This window comes from Zonotrichia albicollis, chromosome 12 (genome assembly GCF_047830755.1).
Source record: "Zonotrichia albicollis isolate bZonAlb1 chromosome 12, bZonAlb1.hap1, whole genome shotgun sequence".
Lineage (NCBI taxonomy): Eukaryota > Metazoa > Chordata > Aves > Passeriformes > Passerellidae > Zonotrichia > Zonotrichia albicollis.
The window spans coordinates 6,876,628-6,897,372 of record NC_133830.1 but is presented as its reverse complement, the minus strand read 5'-3'; the positions used below and the strand labels follow the sequence as shown (position 1 = coordinate 6,897,372).

The following is a 20,745-nucleotide window of genomic DNA, read 5'->3' as shown; positions in this document are numbered from 1 at the left end:
CTAAAAGCAATTAGGAGTGCAAGTGAGTGCTAGCTGAGGTTGGAAGTGATAAGTTGCTACCTGCTTGGCTTTTGGAGAGGGCTATTAGTTTGAAGGAGATGCTTGTTTTATCATCTGTGAATCCTGTCTTCAAGTATATTTGGTTGTGGCTGGCACCCTGCAACATGACAAGGGGTACAAATACATTGTGAACCTGCTGGACAGCCTCAGCTTGATGGGGTAGGATAGTGGGGTTTCAAAGAATCTGCATTTCTGGAAGTTTTGTAAAAGTAAATGGAAAAATAAATGGGAAAAAAAAAGGGGGAAAAAATAAATAGAACCTCCCAAGTCCCACACAGCCCCTGCTGAGAGTATTTGCAAAGATGGTGTATGTGCAACCAGACGCCAGAGAATCCCTCCTCCTTTTCTGGGCCAGTTGAGAACCTCTGGGGTTTGCAAGGGCTCTTTCCTTGCTGATGCTTTGAGTGCCCCTTCCAGGAGAGATAATGTGCAACAGGAGGTGTGAGCCTGGCTGGTGTGGGGAGCCCAGCTGCCCAAAAACCTGGGCTTCACCAGGAAGGTAAATGAGATGTAAGATGTTCACCTAGGGAATCTGAGCAATGTTCTGCTGGCTGGAGATCTTTGTGTTAACTCTGTTAAATTATTTCTGGAAAAATTGCAAGGAAAAATGCACTGGTTTGCAGTTAGTCCTTCAAACTTGAGTGCTCCTGGACAGCCAGGGAAGCACATGGGCAGCTCTTGAGTTTAGCAAATGCTGGGACTTCAGTTCTTTGAAGCATCTTAGTTTGGTTTGCACTGATAAGAACTAGGGCATTTTTATAAAATTTGGTCCTCTCCCTATCGCCATATCTAAAAAGTTTTACAGATCAGCTGCCAAGATTAAGTTATCTTTTGTGGAATTGAAAATTTTTGGGGGAAGTCTAGACAATTCCACTTGGAGGCACTTTACTGCTCAGCAGGTGACAAAGACAGGAGAAATTTGTGTGCACAGCCTGAAGATACTGAATTTCTGACCTTAACTGGTGCTTGGAGTTCTCACCTTGGTATCAAAACCATAACCACCTGACTATTGCATAAATAACCTTCCAATATGCATGCACTGATTTATTTTTCCCCTTGACACTCAGGCCATCTCTGACAACTCTTAAGACCTCTCTTGACCTGCTGTATTTTTCTCCTTGGTCTCTGAAGCAAGAGACATCTACAGGATTGTGCTGTCTGAGCTCCTTCCTTCTCCCCCCTGATTTTTAACATCATTAACTTGTCTTGCCCACTTTGACTGGGGGTAAACATTGTTGTCACTGTGGGTTTTGTGAACCCAGCTGGCCATGCTGAGCAGAGGCCCCTTGGTGCCTTCAGAGATTCACCCTAGAGCTGACAAATTAACGTGGGGGAGAAGGGAAAGAAAGAGGCGTTAGTAATTCCTGAGTTCAGGAGAAGTTCAGCCAAGAGCTTCCCCCAGTAACTGTCAGCTTCCTTCTCATCCCCCGTTATGTATTTAGTTGTAATGATGAAAGCTCAAATATGAATGCAATTACAAGATAATTTTGCAGATCATCATTCCTAGGAGTGCTACAATCGTTACAGGCTGAAATAATACAAGTAGAAACATAATAGCAAAGAGAGAGAGGAGCGAGCATAAAAGAAAATAAGTTTTAGGTGAGTTTTGGAAAGAAACAGAGCTAATGAGCGGGAGCTCATCTAGATGGCAACAGAAGACATTATTTTTCCTAACAAGAGGTGATGCATGTCTGAAAAATGAAAGTGAATTAAAAAGTTGCCTGATGAGTGATATGGGGGTGGAAAGGGCTAGGAGTAGATTGAGACAACTGAGGTATCATGAGATTTGCATGTACTTCATTTTATTCAGAGTGACTGGTGCCAGGCAGTTCATAAAAGCAGGCTGCTATATCTGTGTAATCCCTAGCTGTCTTTATTTTTAAAATAGTATTTGGGTTGAGCAGTTTTGCTCCTGTTGCTGCAACAGAGTGGCCATGGAAGGAGAGCAAAGGTGGCAGCAGAGGGTTTTCCCCAGGCTGGAGACCAGCACCAGCATGTGCCAGGCTTTTGGACCATTGGTGTGCCCACCCTGACCCCATGCCCTTCTGGAAGACAGCACACAGCATCAAACCAAAGGCATGTGCATTTTATGGGCTTACTCATCCTTTATCCCATCCTATCAAACCCAGAGCACAACATCCCTTGGGGTGGCTGCAGCCTTTTGCAGCTGCTTTGCCTTTTTTTTTTTTTTTCCTTTTTTTTTCTCTTTCTGTGAATGCTGGTTAGGCAGGCTGGCAGAGCCAGGAGCTGTGTAATTAGTGGGAGCAGGTCCCTGTGTTTGCATGGGGCAGTTGTTAGCAAGGCTGCTCCAGGCTGAGCAACCCAGGCTGTGCCAGACGGAGCCGCCGGTGGAAACAGGCACAGGTGGGATGCTCAGTGAGATGGAAAATAATTAGGAGAGCATTAGTTTTAGGTTGAAATAAATGGATTGTCCAGCTGTAGCTGCTGTAGAGAGGAAGCTGAATGTTAATTAGATGCCACCAGTAATTATGGTGATTATGTATTTTTTGAGTGGCTGTTGGGAATAGTTCAATTCACTTCCACAGGGTAATGTGAATGACATTTCTAATAGGTTTAAAGAAGGGGGAAGGTGCTGCTTTTTTTATTTTGTTGGAATTTTTTTTAAACAAAGACAATTGCAGTAAAACAAAGTTACTGGAGTGTGCAAAAAATGTAAGTTGTTTGATGTAACTGCTCAGAAGAAATGATTGTTCGTTGAAGTTAGAGAAAATGCTTTGTGTTTGCTGCAAGAAATACATCCTGCTTTTCTACAGGGAGAAATTAGACCCCGGCAGAGATGGGACTTAAACCTGTTTTCCATCTCATGGTGCATTTTCTGAACTGTGAGACAAGCAGACCTCTTGAAATTAACTCTGAATTTATTTTGCTGGCTTTCAGGCCTGTTTGCTGCTTCTCTCTCCTTCTTGCACAGATAAAGGTGATGCCAGTAAAATTAATTGAAACAGTGATTTTGTAAGAGACTATTATTTATATTACTTGCCAAGGGCCAATTTTAATATTTAGATCAGAAAACTTATTTTACAGGCTTGTCCATGCATGGGGCCTCTCTGAAACAGTTGCTCCATACATATTTATGTAGGCATTGTGATAAATCAAGTGCCCACATGCGAATCTGTTCAGCAATATCTGTTGTGCTCTATATTCAATTTTTCTTTCAGTTTTTTCTTTCAGTTGTAGATCAAGCCTCTCACTTATACCCACTAGTTAGGACGTGAACACATTAACATGCCACCCACTGTGTCTGATAACCTAACCAACACCTGTGATCTCAGACAGCCTCAGCTCAAATTCACTCTCAGCATTATTTGTCAAGATTATTTGTAGACTAGATTTGCATAAATTGCCAACAAGCATGTTCTAAACACCCAGACTTTTGTGGAATACTTTAATGGAAATGACTGATGCAGGAGAATGTTGTCTTCCATGTAAACCAAGTGCTGCTTCTGGGGGGGTTCTCATTTCAAAAAATAATAACCAATATTTGAATCTTACGCACACAAAATGTGTAAAACCCCAAGGACAGTGAGCTGTTTTGCACCTCTGCTGGTTGGACAAGGACGGTTCTTCTGCAAGCCACAGGGAAGGTCAGCCTAAAAGCACTTGTGTGGCTGCCTAGTGTGAGACAAAAAATGCACCACTCACCTTCGTTCACAGGGGAAACACAGTACCTCAGCCCCTGACCTTCCTGAAGCTGGAGTTTGGAAGTGCCTTGCTGATGGTGATTCAGGTAAGACATTGCCTGGTGTTTGCATTGGCTGTGTTGCTTTCTGTTAGGGGTATGACGGATTTTTTTGAGCATCGGGACAATATGAGATACCCTGATGACACACAGTAGTCAGCGTGTCTCAGACAGAAGTGAGGATGCCCCCAGCACAGCATCCCACACTTGCACTTTTGGGGATATCAATTGGAGAGGTTTAACCTTTCACCACATGGCCCAACCCTTGCTTTCCTTCAGCTTTGTTCTCCAAGTGGAGTTTCTTCAGTGGTCCCTGGTTGTGTTACAAGGGACCATCTACTTCTTTAGGTGTGACTAGAAGTCCATCCATTACAGAGCTGAGTGCGAGTGTCTTGCAGAATGAGATGGGCTCACACAAACATTTCCTCTCCCCTGTGTGCTGGCACAGGGGCAGGTCTGTGGTGTGCCCTTCTCAGAAGCAGCTGTGTTTTGTTCCCATAATGGATGCAGTTATGTAGGGGAGAGGGATTTGCGCATCCCAGCTGGAGCAGTGGGTGGGTTGATTGCTGGAGCAGCAGAGTGCCCCACATCTGGGAACAAGCCTTGGGCTAACAGCTGGCTGGAAGCTTTTGCTGGGTTGGATGCATCTGGGAACATATGATTTGCCAAGGGGAAGGCTCCTGTCTCCACTGCAAACACAACAGCCTGTGCTCTCCTTAATTACTTCCATCTAGGAAAGTTGATAGCTTCTTTGATTAAACTATGTTTAATGAAAAATAGGTAGCAAGATGAATGCTTTGCTCTTGTATCTAAAATCCACTGATAATTAGAACTTATGGAAGCAGTAATGTTCTTCCTTTTCATATTTCCCTGACCAATGAGTCAATTGAAATACATTTTCATCCATAGTACTTTAATTTGGGGAATACAGAGACCCTGCACACGTTTTCTTGCGTGCTTGGGTCACTGTGCAGATAGGAAAGTTGGGCTGGCCTTGATTTACCCACTGTTTACACAGCCTGTGCTCTCCTCTTCCAGATTCATCCTGAAGGATCTCCTGCTGTTTGATGGGAATTCCTCAAAACACAGTGTCACTTCATGAGGATCACAGGACAGCCTGGACTCTCATTCCTCTTCTTTGAGGATGAAGAGTTGACAATTTTAAATGGACACACCACAAGCAATATAGTCAAGAAAAGATGAAGGAAGATTGGGAGCTCTGGCACATTTTGAATCTTTGAAGAATCAGACCCCAAGAAAATTGATCTTGATATGAAGGTGTTTATAAGAGTGGTTGCTTTGCCATGTTCTCCTTGAGGACCTGGCTGAGCATCCAGAGAGGGCACATACACATTGTCACCTCCACTGAGGCAGGCTGGCTCATGCCAGCAGATCTGTTTTGTCACTATGAGCTCCTCTGTGTGCTGTGCCATCACCAACACTTGTAGGAACAAGAGGAGATTTTGCTGCTCCTGTGCCTGGCAGCCTCAGTTCACCCTGTTTATCCTTGGTTCTCCTCCTGTACTTGGACACAGGGACAGTTCTCAGTCACACTGGTGGGTTTGCTTCAGCCCTGGTGTGTTGGTGCTTCCCTCCTGTGTCCTTGCCATGCCTGGCACAGCTGAGGCTGTGGGCTCTGCTGGCTGCCAGGGAGGTGGCACCTCATTGACAATGCCACCACCAGGGTGACTTTGGCCATAACACAGCTTCTCTGTGTCTTTGCAGCTCTCTGAGTAGGGAGATCTGTCAGCCTGAGGGTTCATTTGCACAAACACCATGGGTGAGAAATCCAACACTGTGTTGGGCCATGTTTATTTTAAATCTCTACTCTCTGTCAGACAGCTCTGTCAGCCAAGGCAGTCCCCAACCCTTGGGAGCACCAGGGCTCTCCAGGCTGGATGTGGTGGGGGCTCTCCTGGTTTGTCTGGGAGCACCGTGGTGCTGCTTGGCTGCCCAAGCAATGGCAAAAATTATTTTTCCATCTTCTTGTCTTAAAGTGGAGCAAGTTTAGTGATGGGGGAGAACAGAGTAATGCAGCTCAGGGAAGAGCTGGTTCCCTGAGGGCTCTGACAGGGCACACAAGGGATTTTTAACCCTGAGGCCCCTCTGGAGTTCTGGTCAGGTTGTCTCAGCCTTGCATGGGAGGCAGTAGTTTCCTGTGTGGCTGCAGAACATTGTGCTGGGGCTGGTCCATCCTTGCTGTAGGGTGGGAGAAAGGGTGAGAAATTTTAGTTTTTACGCATTTTTAAACTGGTATTCTGTTTCTCTCACACCTGTGTTGATGGGCACTGCTGTTGTTGGATGGCTCCAGGAGCAGGCTGAGTGAAGATTGGGATGCTGTATCCCCATCTCTGGCTGTAGTAGGTGGGGTGTTGGTTCTCCCAGGAGGAAAAACCCCTCAGATGAACCAGTCTCCCTTGATTCCCACATGGACCTGGTGGTGCAGTGAGTGTGCTGATGTGCTCTTGTCTGTGTGTGTCAGCCCAGCACAGGGAGAGGCTCTTCCAGGCAAGAGAGGTGACTCTGGAGCTGGTCCAGGTGCACGCAGAGCCCTGGCACTGGGTCCCTCCTGGCATGGGCACCTTCCTCTGGGACACCACTTTGGGAAATGTGTTATTTCCCAGCTTTTCCTTGCCAGCTCTCAGCAGTTTCTGTGTGTGCCCACAAGGGAGCAACCCCAGCACAGGGTTGTTGTCTCCAGAGAGACAGATTGTAGGGATGAGTGTGAGGTCAAATGTGTGTTCCCTCACCCCTTCAGCCCTACCACCTCGTCCCAAACCTGAGCTGGACAGTGAGTTTGGGCCCTCTGTGTCCTGGGCAAGAGGAGTATCTCACAAGGAAGGAAGGACATGCTGGAGGAGAGAGCAGGAGACCCTGATGTGTCTTCTACAGCAAACCCAGTGCCATCTCCAGGAAAGGACCATGCCATGAACTAGCAAGGGACATCAATCCAGGATGTACAGGAAACAAGTGAGGCTTCAGACAGAGCTTAGCTATTTGGGTGGCTGAAAATCTGGTGCTTTTTATAGTTTCCTATAAATCCATAGACAAATTGTACTCATCTTTGAGAAGCACAAAATCATTTAGCCTGGAAGAGACCTTTAGGATTCTGGAGCCCAACAGACATTTGAGTGTGTATCTTTGATGCTTGAGCAGGTAGCTGAGTGTCTTGGTGGGGTTTTTTATGTGAGACTCTGTCCTGGTGTTTGGGGAAGGAGCAAACCTGTGTTTTTAGGCTATTAGACTCACTCAGCCTCAGGGCTGGGAGGATGCACCAGGGTGGGCAGTCACAGCTGGGCTTGGAGGTCAGGTTCAACTATGCAACATCAAATACCTCAATTGAGCTGCCTGGGTCAGGAAGGAGAGATGGGCAGGGTTGGCCTTTCCTGGGATGGACACAGCACAAGGGACCGAATCTCCTGCAGGAAGGACCTGTCCCTCCCCTCTGTGCTCCTTTGGGTTGTAGGAGCAGCACTCACAGGGCAGTGGTGGCTCCTTGGCAGCTGCAGCCCCAGTGCCTGCAGAAATGGCCTTTGAAAAAAGCTGAGGGAAGAAACAACTCCTCGCTATTTTTATCCTTGCACCAGCCCCCGGGGATTTCGATTGACAGGATTAGTTATGAAGCCAATATTATGAGTTTAACTATGAGTGAAATAACACAACTTCTGTGGGAAGCAGAGTAAAAGAGGCAATTATACAGTAGTTTAATAACAGCGCGCTGCTGGCTGGGTAGCTGAAAACTTACAGTTGACAGTAATTAGATTTTTCCATTCTTCTTGTTAAATAGCTATAAAAATTACACCAGAAAATAACCTGATTCTCTTTTATTTCGTGCTGTTTTCATCATCCAGTCAGTATCCATTTGGCCTTCTGATTGTTCTTTATATGGTTTTAGTATCTGGTATTTAAGACATGTAGAAATGGGAAAATGCTTTCAAAATGCAGAAAGCACTAGGAATGATGGAATGGCAGTAATACTCTTCTGAGCATGAGGAATCCAGGCGATGCTTGAGTGGACAGTGAGGGCTTTCCAAATTGACTAACTCTGAATAACAGTTGGGCTTCTAACCACAGGAATTATTCCAAATCATTTAAAATTGCAGTAAAAAATGAGATGTTAGGAATTAAATCCCCATTTACCTGTCTGTTGCTGTAATGTGCCAGGTGTAGATAAGCAGGAGGGATGGAGGGAGGTGCTATGGCACATCAGTCTGCACTGGCTGCTTGCTGCCTTCATCTCCCTGCTGGGATGGGAGCCCATGCTGTGATGTGATTCTGGGCTTCTCTCCCACCTTGGGCTCTGTGCTGGGATGGCAGAGTGGGTAGTGCGGGTGTTTGTTGGCTGGCAAAGAGCTGGACTTGCACAAAAATCTGTGAGGTCCCTCAGATCTGCAGGACATCTCTTCCCAGGTTTGCTGCTCTTCCACAGCCCTGCAGTGCTGGGGCTGTACAGGCACCTCATGTCCCTGTTGTTCACATCCCAAGTGGTGCTTCCTTGTCTGCTGCCCTCCTTTCAAGCACTGTCCTTTTTTTTTTTCCCCTCTGTGTCTAGACAGCAGTAAGTTTTCTCTTATGGCATAAAAACGTGAATTACTTTAGAAATACACAGTTGTTAAACTTTCAGGGTGAAACTTAATGAGCCAACAAATGTGTGGCATTTGGCTGCTTATGATCATAGCTTGAAAGTGCAGCACAGCACAAAGGGAGGAACTCTCAGGTTTGCTTTCACCACTGAAAGCTCAGGATGGGATATTTGCTTGGAGATTAAAAGTATTCTTCCTTTTGCTCTCCTTTACCTTGTCATGTAAAAGATCCAGGTATGATAAATGGTATCCTGGCTGTGATGTTGTGCAGGGAATTTAATGTGAGGTGATGTTTTGCAGCTCTGGAGCCTGGTGGGATCTCTGACTCTCAATAAATACATTCTGTGGCAGCACACTCGACCTCACAGCACAGAGTGTCTCTGATTTTATTGCTTTTACTCTGTCATGGCAGGAGCATCACAGTTCAACTTCACACATGTGTTTCAGTTTTAAGGCACTGTGCAGGTGCCCAGAGCTGGTTGCAGGGCAGAGGCCACCTCCAGGTTTGCCTCCACCCCGTTTGGTTCTCCTGGTCGAAGAAACGCGCCGTGCTTTTGGCAGATGCAAGGGCTCCAGATGGTGCTGGGAAAAGTGCAAATTAAAGATTTGATTTCAGCCCTTCCTCACTTTAAAATCAAATTCATCTCTCTGGTACAGGCTTTTTTTTTTTAGGGGCTTTTAAAAATGTATCCCCTCTCTTTTTTGTTTTCTACCCCTGCTTCTGAGCCTGTGACTTTCAGCTCATCCCTGTGTCACTGGGAGTTGTTCTGCTGGTTGTTGCAGTCTGCCATCCAAAGTGGGTACCTTCCAGCCTGTTTTCCTGGTGCTATTGTTTAAAAGGTGGATATAATCCATTAATCAGTGCCTGACTTTCTGTGTTGTGACCTGTTGCCAGATTGAGCCAAGTGTACTAGTGAGTAGTGTGTGGGGTCTTGACACCTGGACATGTGGACATGTGGACATGTGGTGAAGTTTAGACTTTTAGTGTGTGCTGAAACAGATATTCCTGTGTGTTCTGGGTTCCTGCTGGCCCTTATGTGAGGGAGGGGCAGTTCAAAGCAGCTGGTGCTGCTCTTGGACTGTGTCTGCTCCCCCCATAGGCATCATTCTTCTGCAGTGCTCTGCTGGAAGAGCAAGAGGCTGGAAGGAGTCACCTTCTGGGACTGGTCCAACCCACGGGCCACTACCTGGACCTAATTTTGGCTTGGGGGGATGAGGGAGAACAGAGCTGTCATCTCCCCCCTCAGTTCCATCTGGAATGGCATGTGTGCTCCCAGGCGTGTGCTGTGCTGATGCTCACACAGTGCCCGAGTCACCACCCTGGATTAGCTTATTCCAGCACATTTCCTTGCTAAAAAATTAGATCCATTTTGCAAATTGCTGCTGTGCTAGGAATTGAATCGAAGGGGTATTTTTGTTAGTTTTCTTTCTCTTCTTCCCCCCCACCTTTTTTTTTCCCACTGGAGTAAATCAGGAATAAGTCAACAGAATCAAGCCCTTAGTGCTTTCAGCAACATGCTCATTTAAATTGGATGCAAGAGGGTGTCTGTGTTTACATTTGGCCTGCCAAGAATCTCTGTTTCAGAAACTGGCTTACATAATATGTCAAAATTGGTTTACTCATTAGCATTGCAAACTGCGTGAAACAAGCCCAGATTGATAAACTCGCAGCAATATTTGCATCCGGATCTGAGTGGCACAGGGGGAGGGGAAGTTCATTAGGAAATGTTCCATTTCCACAAGAAAAACAAATGGTTTCCTGTTATAGATCTCAGACTTTGTAAATTTTCTGTCTTCCCAAATTTAAATAAAGATTGAGAGGGAAATGTGAAAATCTCTGCTGGCAAACGGGCAGCCTATCTTAATATTCCCTGTGCTGGTGGGTGGCTCACAGCAGCAGCTCCAGGTAGGAGCTGTCCTCTCCCAGCTGGGGCTCCAGCCCCTCTGTCAGGCTCCAGCCTTCTTGGACACCACTGCTGCCTTGATGGATGCTTTCTCTGCAGCACAGGTGGGATGGACACTTTAATGTTATTGATTAACTTTTCCAAATGTGGAGTGGCCACCAAAGCAGTAGCATGGTCCAAAGGGCCTTTTGTGGTGCTGCCTGTTCCTGGCTTTACCTGGGCAGAGGGTGCAATCCAGCCTTGGGCAGGGCTGAGGACCCTGATGTGGAAAAGCTCCAACTCAGGTGCTCCATGACTAGACTGATGAAACTCCATCTCCACAGTGAATGTGGGATTTTAGGGTGTCTGTAACTCTGCACACACACACAGGAGCAGGCATGAACAGGGATAATGTGACCAAGTATGTTAAGAATAAAGCAGTGGAGCAGTGAGAGGCTCTAAGGGCAGTTGGTGCCTGTGTGGGTGTTGGATATTCTGTGCTGGGTTGGGGTGTGGTGGGAACAGACAGCAAAGAGTGGTGGGGAACCAGATATTAGGAAAAGTTTCTTCAATGAAAGGGTAGCCAAACATTGGAATAGGCTGCCCAGAGAGGCGGTGGAGCCTCTGTCCCTGAAGTGTTCAAACAATGTGTGTGTGCTGCTTAGGGATGTGGTTTAGTGGTGGACTTGGCAGTGCTGCATTAATTGGGCTCAGTGATCACAGGGGTCTTTTCCAGCCTCTGTAATTCTGCGCTGTCCTCATGCAGATGCCTCCCCTGAGTCCTGCTGTATCTGGGGACAAGTCTCTCCCCAGGCTGCTGCCTGTCCTGCTGTTGGTGTCACTGCATCCCTTTCAGCAGCACTGGCCATGAACTTTGCACAAAGTTGATGCAAATCTGTTAGATGTATATTGCTTTTCAGTAGTACCTAAAGTAGTTTGGGGCTTAAATCCCAGGAGTTTTTTAGTTTGCTTTGAAATTCCTAACTCAGAAGTAAAAAAGTAAAAGAAGTAAAAATTACAGCACAGAGACATGGCATAGCAGTGCTGGTGTTGGCAGCAGCTCCTCTTGTGCTTGGTGATGCTGAGCGCCCCATCCAGTTTTATCAGATGAATTTTTGAAAAGGAATCTGATAAAGCTGGAGAAAGGACCAGGCTGCAGTGCTGCAGGGTCTGCTGCAGCCTGACTAGTGTTTTGCCTTGTCAGCAAACCCCAGCACGTTCATTTTTTCAGCAGTGTTAGAACTGATCCACAGCACTCATGGTGTGTTACCAGTTAGGGAAAAAAAGCAGCCCTTGGTTTCTGTATCCTGTGGAATCTGTTTTACTGTGTTATTTGGAAGAGGTGTGTGCCAGAACAGGTCCTCCTCTGCTGCAACCCATTGTGCTAAAGCTGCATCCCTGTATCCCACACAGGTGTCCAGGCGCACACATATTTTAGAGGGCTGAGACATGGCAGCTTTCAGCTCAGCAAAACTGACTTGATGTATGTTTTTCAAAGTTTTCAGAAGACTTTAGTGAATTTGAGTAAGCAGTTGTTAACTGTGGGGAGGGAAAATAAATTTTCTCACTGGAAAAGGAAACGAGAGGTGTTTGCATTTCACTTACTCTCACACCTTGCAGCAAGAGGCTGCTCACCACGAGATACAGCACATTTGGGTGCCAGCTGGAGAGCTGAATGCAGTGAAGAAGGCCAGGAGCAGTGAGCAGCAGCAGCTGGGGAGCTGAGGCAAGCTGGGTATCCTCCTGCCATCCTCCACCCATGTGCACCCACAGGCTGGATGGGAGCTCCCAGGGCTGTGGGAGAGCCAGCATAACTGTGCTGATGCAGTGGGTGGTGGGTTTGGTGTGGTCCTTGGTCACCTTTGACCACGTGGAGTGTGAACGTGACTGCAGCGTGCAGCTCTGCCTGCATTGGTGAGGCTTCAAAGGGCTGCTCCCAGTGCAGGGGGAGGCAAATGCTGCCCAGCTCTGCAGACCAGAGTCACTGTGGTGTTTAATCTTCGTGGCTGGGGCTCAGGCAGTGTGCAGGTAGCTGGTGAATGTTTTTGTGTGTGTTAAAATGCACCATGCAGCAGAGCGGTGCTCCAGCCTGAGGAACTCTCTGAGCATCACAGCATCTCCTCATTACAGCATCCACCAGCACCAAGCTGTGTCTGCTGGAAACACAGGGCCACATCCACAGCAGTGACATCTGTCAGCCTGGCTGTGCAGCTCCTGCTTGTGGGAAAGGCTCATAAAGGGTTGTCAGAGCCTCCTCTGCACCTGGATTGTGCTAGAAGTGCCAGCCCCCCACAGATAAACTCTATTATCAGATGAATTCAGCCTCCTTGCTTTTGTCTTCCCAGGATTTTCCCTGTGAATTCCAGCATATGCTGTGAATCACAAGCCCCTGGGGAAAAGCAATTGTGCTCCAATTTTGCAGTGCAGAGAACTGCTGTCTCCCCACAGGTGTATCTGTATACCAGCATGTAACTTCTGTTTCCTAATAAAAGGGAAATCTGCCTTATGTCGCATGTATTTGCAAATGTTTGATGCTGTGGGTAGAAAAGAGAGTAAAACAGTGCTCGGCTCAGCACTGATCAGTAAACAGCACAGTGTGGTTTAGTCTTGGTTACCCTGAGTGGTGTTGGGGCATGGGTAAGTGCAGAGCTGACACCTTTCCAAGAGGGATCCATGGATCCCTTCCTGCTCTTAACGTGCTGATGTCCTGAGCACAGAGCAGGGAGATGTGGGACTGGCCTGAAGCCCTCTTGTGAGGAAGTTTGCTGTGCCAAGGTGAGGGGTTTGTGTCTGTGTAGCTGCTGGGGGGAGCAAATGTGGCACCTTCCCAAAGAAGTGATGTTTGGCTGCCCCTGGTGCATCACAAACAGGTGCCTGAGCTCATGCCCTGATGCATCCTCCTCTTCCCAAGACACATGTGGCATGGCAAAGGTTTTGTTTGGGTGGGTTAAGAGCACAGAAATTTTCCCTCTTGGTGCAGGCCAACCCATGGGTTTCCCACTGGTTTTCTCTGATACGCAAAAAGGGACAAAAGCTCAGATTCCAGGAGGATGCTTTGGAGGTCTGGTCCTGTGCAAGCACAGGGTGAGCTCAGCCCACATGAAGGTCTGGGAGACTTGAGGAGTCTTTTCCCCTTTCTGCATGGGCTCCTTGCTGCAGCTGCAGGGCAGCTGTCTGAGGTGCTGTGAAAGGCATCTCAAAATGCAACAGAGTCCAAACAGCCCCAAAGCCCACAGTGAAGAAGCACTGCTCCAATGACAATTTGGAGGCTCTCCAGGCTTTTTTCAACTTTAGCCCAAAACTGTGGGCTGGTTCTTTTCTGTGGAGCACACGGGGTGCCAAGGCAATGCTGCACCAGCTGTGGGTGGGAAGGGGCTGCATCTCCAGCCCACCACGGTGGTACCTGCACCAGCACAAAGCAATCAGCCCCTCACTGAGGGGAAATGGTTTCTCCACCCAGGCTGTGTGTAGTCAGTGTCTAATAATATGAGCATTTTGCCATCCCTCTGCAAACAAGTCTGAGGCTGCTGCCTGATTGGTATATCATCTCACTTTCTCTCAGCATTGATTTTCTTGCTCTCCTTATTTGCTTCATAAAAAGCGAGGCAAGGAGCTGATGCTCGCTTGCTCCCTCCCTCTCTCTCTCTCTCTCTCTCTCTCTCTCTCTCTCTCTCTCCTGTGAGAAGCTTTTGGGAGCCTTTATTTTTAGTATGAGACAAACCTTGCTTTATTTCAGGAGACGCAAGTTGGATTATAAATCCTTTTGTAAATGTGTATGGTGATATTTGCTCCGGTAAGTTATATGCATCTCTATTTATTTGTGTAACTGTACTGGCTGGGGGAGAAGTGGGGTGTTTCAGGAATTGTGAAGCCCACAAAATTGTGTTTAGTCTTGGCTTCTTTGTGGTCTCATGATAAGCCAAACTGTTCTGTGATTTTTAGATACGTTGAAATATTTTCAGTTTGTATTTGGCTTTGCAGAGAGGGATGCCTGCTTTGAAAACTTGTTTTGCACTTCATTTTACTGCAGAAACATGAACAATGATGATTAAAGGGAAAAGGAATTCTTATTTATTGTGTTCCTTCTGGCATTTTAAATCAAAGGTGCCTCCAAAATAATGCTGCAATATTTGATAGGAAAAAATTCAGTAAGAGCTATTTAATATTGATCAAGCTGAAGTATGAAATCTGCCTGCCTATTACCTTAGATCAATCTAAAGCATGACAGCTTGGCAGCAACATGTTCCTCATCAAAATATGTTAATGAAATAAAGAAAACCTTTAATTAAGAAAATAGCTTGCTTTTCACAGTGTAACATCATTAGTACAGGTCAATAGACTGTTGCTCTGACTTTCTGCTCCCTGCCTTGGCTTTCACAGCTCAGCAGCCTCATTCCCCAGCCCTCTGGGTTAACTTGGAGACCTCCTTGTTACCTGTGAATAACAGCAAGGTGCAGCTATTTCTCTCTTCCCATCACAGCTCCTGGTGAGCTTTCCAGGCAGCACAAGTCAGGGACTGTAATAGGCTGAGGAAAACAAGATGCATAGCTTTAATACTTTCAGACTACCTAATACTTGAGTTTGTAGCATTATACGGATTAATTTATTGACACTTCAGTTCTCTCATACTTGAGCCGTATCCATGGGAATCAATAGCTTTGGTGCTCCAGAAGTCTTTAAGAACTCCAGCTGTAGCACAAGTTGGAGCTGCTATGAGAACATGTTTGAGTATGTATCTGCTCAGAAAATCAACAGATTAAACCTAGAATAGTCTGCTACTCTCATGACACCAGGGTATGCTAATAGATATATGAAGTGTACTTTAATAAGATGTTAGAAGGCTGTAACTGAGTTTATTAAACCCACAGGAGAAGGTAAGGATGTTGTGTAAGCCCAGGCTAAACTCTTCTAAAATCAGAGAGAAATTTCAGATTAGCAATAACTGCTTAGTCATTTTAAGCTGCTTTTGGGCAGCTTTAATTATCCATCACCCTCTCCTTTTTTTTTTTTTTTTTAATGTAATAGTTCATGTGCCTTCTCACCTGCTTGAAGAGCAGCTGATGGGAATATTTGGTGGTGTGCCCCCCAGCAGTGGCTCCTGGGCTCTGCTGGGTCTGTGCCCTGGCTGAGCTGATGCTGGTGCCCAGCATCCCACAGGCAGCCAGGGCACTCCACAGGCGAGCCCATGTGCTTTGTTCCTGAAAATGGAGTTAATGGGCACTCAGTTCAGAGGCTTTCTGGTGTTTTTGTGATTGCTGTTTCATAAGGACCATACACATATTCAGAGCAGCTGCATGGATTGAATGTGTGTGCTTGGCACTGAAAACGTGGCACATGAAATGTGCTGTGTGCCACCATGTCAGAGAACAAGGTACACAACAATAATTGTCTTTTTGTCAGTCCTTTAGTCCTCTGGTGTGGAGGGCATGGGTGCTTGAGCAGTGCACATCTCACACACTTTCTAAGCATGATCCTGCCTGCCTGAGGACAGCTTTGGGATTTCTAACTTTGCTCAGCCCTGGTACCTGGCTCGATGCAGCCCTTGAGGTGAGCAGGGCCATGGTCAGAGAACATGTTTGAGTGACCCAGGAGGGGAGGGGGCTGAAAAGCACAGCTCCTGCTCCTAGCCTGCAAAACTAAAGGCCTGGTTTTTCTGTGCCATATAACTAATCATAGCAGGGGTGCCAGACTGTCCTGAAGCCAGGTTGTGGTTTATTAAGGAAGGCAGTTGATCTCATCCTAATAGCTTCGAAGCAGGAAAAGTGGCTTGAAATGGCTGGTTGGACTGCAGGCAGGGGCAAGTCTCATCCCTGTCCCTGAGGGCAGGCTGCCAGCAGCCAGGGGACTTAAGGCACAGAGTGAAAATGTGGTTAAGTATTTTGCTGCAAGGCTTTCTCTTGGCAGAGGAGCTTCTGGCTGAGCAGAAATGATCCCATCAGCCCCACATCTCTACAGGGTATGGCTGACACAAACTCAGGGGGACAGGAGAGTTTGCCCTGCTCATCATGTCATACATACTGAAATCCTCTGTGTCCATGGGGTTTTCTCTCTGTCCTTTTGCCCATCCTCATGCAGCAATGTGCAGTGATCTTTCATCTCCACCAATTGGTGGTCGCAGGTCTGGGGCAGCTGCTCCCCAGCCCAGTACCACCAACCACCCTCAGCTCTCAGACCTTGGAGCACCTCCATCACCTCCCCAGGAGTGTGATACCCAATCTGCAAGATGACTTCAGGCTGGTGTGCAAACTGGGCTTGGTGCAACTGCAGGGACAGGTTCACAGCATGGTGCTTTGCAAGCCTTGGGACTGAAAATTTGAGATTTGTGCCAGTGGGATGGAGACATCACTGTCCCCTGCTAGGAGGTGTGTCAGGGTTTGAAACGTTATTTTAGGGTTGTTTGGATCCCAAGAGTTTAATTTCCTTTGAGACCTGTCTTTCTGGCTGCTCTTCTAGCAGCTCAAACAATTCCTAGAGAAATTCCATAAACTCTTTAAAAAATTGGTTTCTTAAATATCTGACTCCTTCTGAATGTCTGATACTCCTTTTTTAGCCAGGTCCTTGGATGTAATGACCTCTGTTGATCCTGTTCAGATCAATAGAAACTCTGCAGGGGGAAAGGTATTTGTATTGATATTGGGTGGCAGCTGCCTATCAGTGCTGCTGATTGCAGGTGGTACTTTATTCTTCATGTTACTCTTGATTAAGAGTTCCTGTAGAACTATATGAACATTTATTTTCCAGGGAATTTTTCTATGAACATAGGATGGCTGATAACAACCAACTAACCTGGAGTTTGGTTTTTCCTGATTTTGCTTGTGGGCTCTCTTTTCCCTCAGCAAGCTGAGCACAAGTAGTTTCAAACATTGTGAATTTGGCTTGTTTTTGCACGGTGGGCTGGAGACTCATCCCAGCTGGTCTGAGCAGAGCTGGGGTCTCTGTGTCCTCCTGGGCTTGAGGTATCACTGTGGGATGCAGGAATGTGGGAGCTGTGCCATGGATTGGGAACAGGGAAGGGCCACACTTCTGCTCAGTGCATCCCTGCTCCCCCATGCAGAGGCAGAGCAGGAGCTGCTGTGAGATGAGAGATGGAGCTGCTGCCTGCCAGCGCTGCAGCTGTGTCTGTGCACAGGAACAGAGTGGCTGGGGAGCCCAGGGGACAGGAGCTCCTCTCTGTGCCAGCCCTGAGGATGCTGGAAGGGCCCATGGGTGTGTCTGGGCTGCAGGTGATGCTGGGGCTGGGGGCACACTCCCTGTAGAGCCATGGAGCTCACTCAGCCTTTATTTCCTTCACTGTCCAGTGCAGAGGGTCTGGCTCTGCCTGTCCTCAGTTTGCAGATGTGACCAAAAGGTTGCAAAGAGCCCTTGCACCTGCAGTGAAACTCTGGTAACTGAGCTCTTAGGCCAGAGACGTGACAGTACTGTGAAACTCTTCAGCAGTCCTCCCCTGTTGTGTGCCATCTCTTATTTTGGAGGAAAAAAGAAAAAAGGCGAGGAAAGAAAAGGAAACGAGAAAGATGTGCTAAGCTCATCTGTAGAGGCAGAGACAGGTGATCAGCATGGGGCATCTGCAGTGCTGTGCCTTCCCTCTCCTCTCTTTTCCGGGCTGCTGTGTGTGTGTCAGGGCTGTCTGTCCCTCTGTCTCTGCACAGGCTGGGTGGGTGGCAGAGCCCTGTGCCACCTGAAGGGCTCTGCTGTGCCTCATCTGTCACCCAAGCTCCCCGGCACCGTGGCAAAGCAAATATGCTGCAGCAGGCTGGAAAGCTGTAAACATATGGGCACTAACAACAGATTAAGTGAGTGATTTAGTCTAAGGGGCTTGGTAGATTACCATAAAATGTATCTTAATTAGAAAAGCAATCAAAGTTGCACAGAGTCAATGAGGATGAAATGTCTCTGTTGGCAGCAGTGAGTGTCCTGTCCCCCATGCCAGGGGATGAGGATGGCAGTGGATGCAGCTCATGCCCACTTTGGGAGGTTTCCTGAGGTTTGCCCAGCTCAGCCCAGAGTGCAGGCTGCCTTCATGCTGAATTATTTGTTATTTGACTGGTGAGACCATCCTGTGAGCTGCTCAGAATGAGTCTGATGGTGGATTCAGGTTCCTTTAAAAGCATTAACAAACCAGAAGCTGCTGAAGGTGAAGGAAGAGAGCATTTGCACATTTTCCTTAAAACTCTGTACCACTACCCAAAGATACATCTAAGTGTTTGCAGTGTATAGTACAGCTAGTCTCAGATAAAGGATTGGGGCTTCTAAGTGCTACCATAACACAAATAATTAATAAGTCTATCTCCCTCACTGTGTCCTTATCTTTTCAGTGAGCATGGCCATAATTAGCTTTCACCTGATTTGAAGTTTATAGCATGTTCAATTGCTTTTTCCATTCTGCTTGTGTTTTCTCTGCTTCCTTATTTTAGTGGTCCTGGCTTTATTCCACAGGCCAGAGTCTATAGATTAAAAAAAAAAAAAGCTGGGTATTCATCTCCAGCAGTGCAGATGTAAAGATTGCAACAGCCAAAAACATATTGATGCATTATTGGTTTTGTACAAGTGTCTGTTTCTTTTCTGGGGTCTGGGAGGATTTGAAGTACATTGGGAAGTGGCACAGAAGATTTGCAGCAGCTGCTGGCAGCTGAGAGAAAGGGAAGGATGACTGATTATCTCAGAATTAAGTATTTTGAACCATGAAGGAAATGGAGAACATTCAGGCAAGAACCTGATTTTTGAAAAGTTTTTTCTCTTTGTGTTTGGAAGGTGGTATGGGTACAGATTTCGTGGAACACAAATTAAGGAGTGTGAATAAAAAGAAGACAGGCAAGAGGTGTGAAGCAGAACAGGAACAGGAGATGCAGGGGAACAGGACAACTTAACCTGTCCAGATGAAGTGTTTCAGAGCTAGTGAGATAAGGACAGTGTTGTTAGCATTTCCTAAATATGTTGTGTTTAGGTGCTGCTTTTTATGATTTAAGTGTGGGAAGGAGAGCAATACCATCTCTGGGGACAGAGTATAAGAGGAGTGGCAGAAAAGAAGAGGAGAGGGAGGTTTTAATTTTAAAAATTTTTCTTGCTCAAAATGTTCCCTGCGAATTCCCAGAGCTCAGCAAAGCAAACGTTCATTTATAGCCCATCATCTTAATTATTAAAAAATAAATTATTTTTACCATGTGGGCTGATATTTAGCCAGGAGCAAATTCTTATTCCAGCCTTTTGCACAGAGGTGGGTGTCGAGGTCAAAGCCAGCTCCAGTGGATTTTTCCATCCAAAACTGGTTTGAGATGAGGCAATGGGCCCATGTTTGGAGACAGAGCCAGGGCAGGCGTGTAGGACAGCAGGTGACAGGCAGCAGATGACACCAGAGAGTTGCACTGGAGTCCAGGGAGCTGAGAGGAAGCTACTAATGGCCTCTGATGAGCATGGACGTGATAATAATGAGGGTAATGCCCTTTCATTCACCCAGAAAGATCTTCAGGAATGTATAATCCCTGCTAGTCAATGGGCAATCATTAGGTCATAAATAATACAGTGTGATTGAAGGACAAGAGCCCTTCCTGTAATGATCATTTTCCGTCAGGGCTGACCCAGGGAGGGTTTGGTTGCAGCCCCCTGCCCGTGCCACGCTGCAGGGACCCAGCTGCCAAAGCATTTTCTGGTCAGAGGAGTGCTCCAGCCTCTCAGTTCTGCTATGTGCATCTGTCACCAGAGCAGGAAAATTCTCCTCAGGAGCCCAGGCCCAGGAGTAGTGCTGGGAAAGGACTAATGGGAAGTACAAAGGCACAAATTAGGCGAGGGAGCAGTTCCAGGAGCCATCAGGGAATGCTGCCAAGGACCGGTGGTGCCTGGTGGGGATGCTGGGAGAGCTGGGAATGGGGCTGGGCTCCCTGGCTGGGAGAGGTGCCCTGTCCCAGCCCCAGCCCAGGGCAGGTGCTGTGCACACTGAGTACAGTGCTGCCTGTGAGAGCTGGGTGTGTGGTCCCCGCTATTGTGCTGCAGTGTGGTGCAGCCTTGGCTGTGGTTGAGTCCCTGTGCCTGTGGTGGCCAGCCAGGCTTTAAAGACATCAAATTCAGGAGCACTTTCCCTTCACAGAGTGCTTCCCATGTGTGCATGTCACTCAGCCGTAATGTAAATCCCTGTGGTTATTAGAGGGAGTAAATCCCATTCAGTAATAACTTGGATCCTGCTCTGTATGCATTTATATTACATTATGGGCCATTTTAAGCCCAGATGCTTTTGAACCCACCAAGCAAAAGAGGAAACGAGCAGCCATCCAACCTTTTTTATTTTATAATGTTTACACTTGTTACACAATAAATCACATACAATCAGGCTGTAAAGTCTGCACAAAACCTGTTGTTTTCTGGAGGGAGCAGAAACAGAGTTCTATTTATGCATTAACCTGAGTATTTCGTGGGTTGTTGCACATTTTCTATTAGTAAAATGAGAATTGACTTGACCTATTAGAAAAGCTCTCTTGTACCTCACCGTGGCTTTCCATGGTTTTGCCTGTGGTGGTCACATGTGGAA

At 46.9% G+C, this 20,745-nt stretch overlaps 1 protein-coding gene across 3 annotated transcripts in view; it reads left to right on the top strand.

The window, feature by feature from the left end:
• Positions 1–20,745, top strand: part of SYNPR (synaptoporin) — a 97,824-nt gene that overhangs the window by 42,278 nt on the left and 34,801 nt on the right. Inside the window, exon 1 of one of the 3 annotated variants that reach the window (XM_014268093.3) lies at positions 5,018–5,038. The exons of 1 other annotated variant lie outside the window; for it this stretch is intronic. In XM_014268093.3, coding sequence (XP_014123568.1) covers positions 5,033–5,038 — 6 coding nt within the window. In that variant the 5' untranslated portion in view covers positions 5,018–5,032. Of the gene's footprint in view, positions 1–5,017; positions 5,039–13,815; positions 14,020–20,745 lie in introns of those variants that run through there. One more of the 3 variants, XM_005488386.4, reaches the window with a different exon arrangement.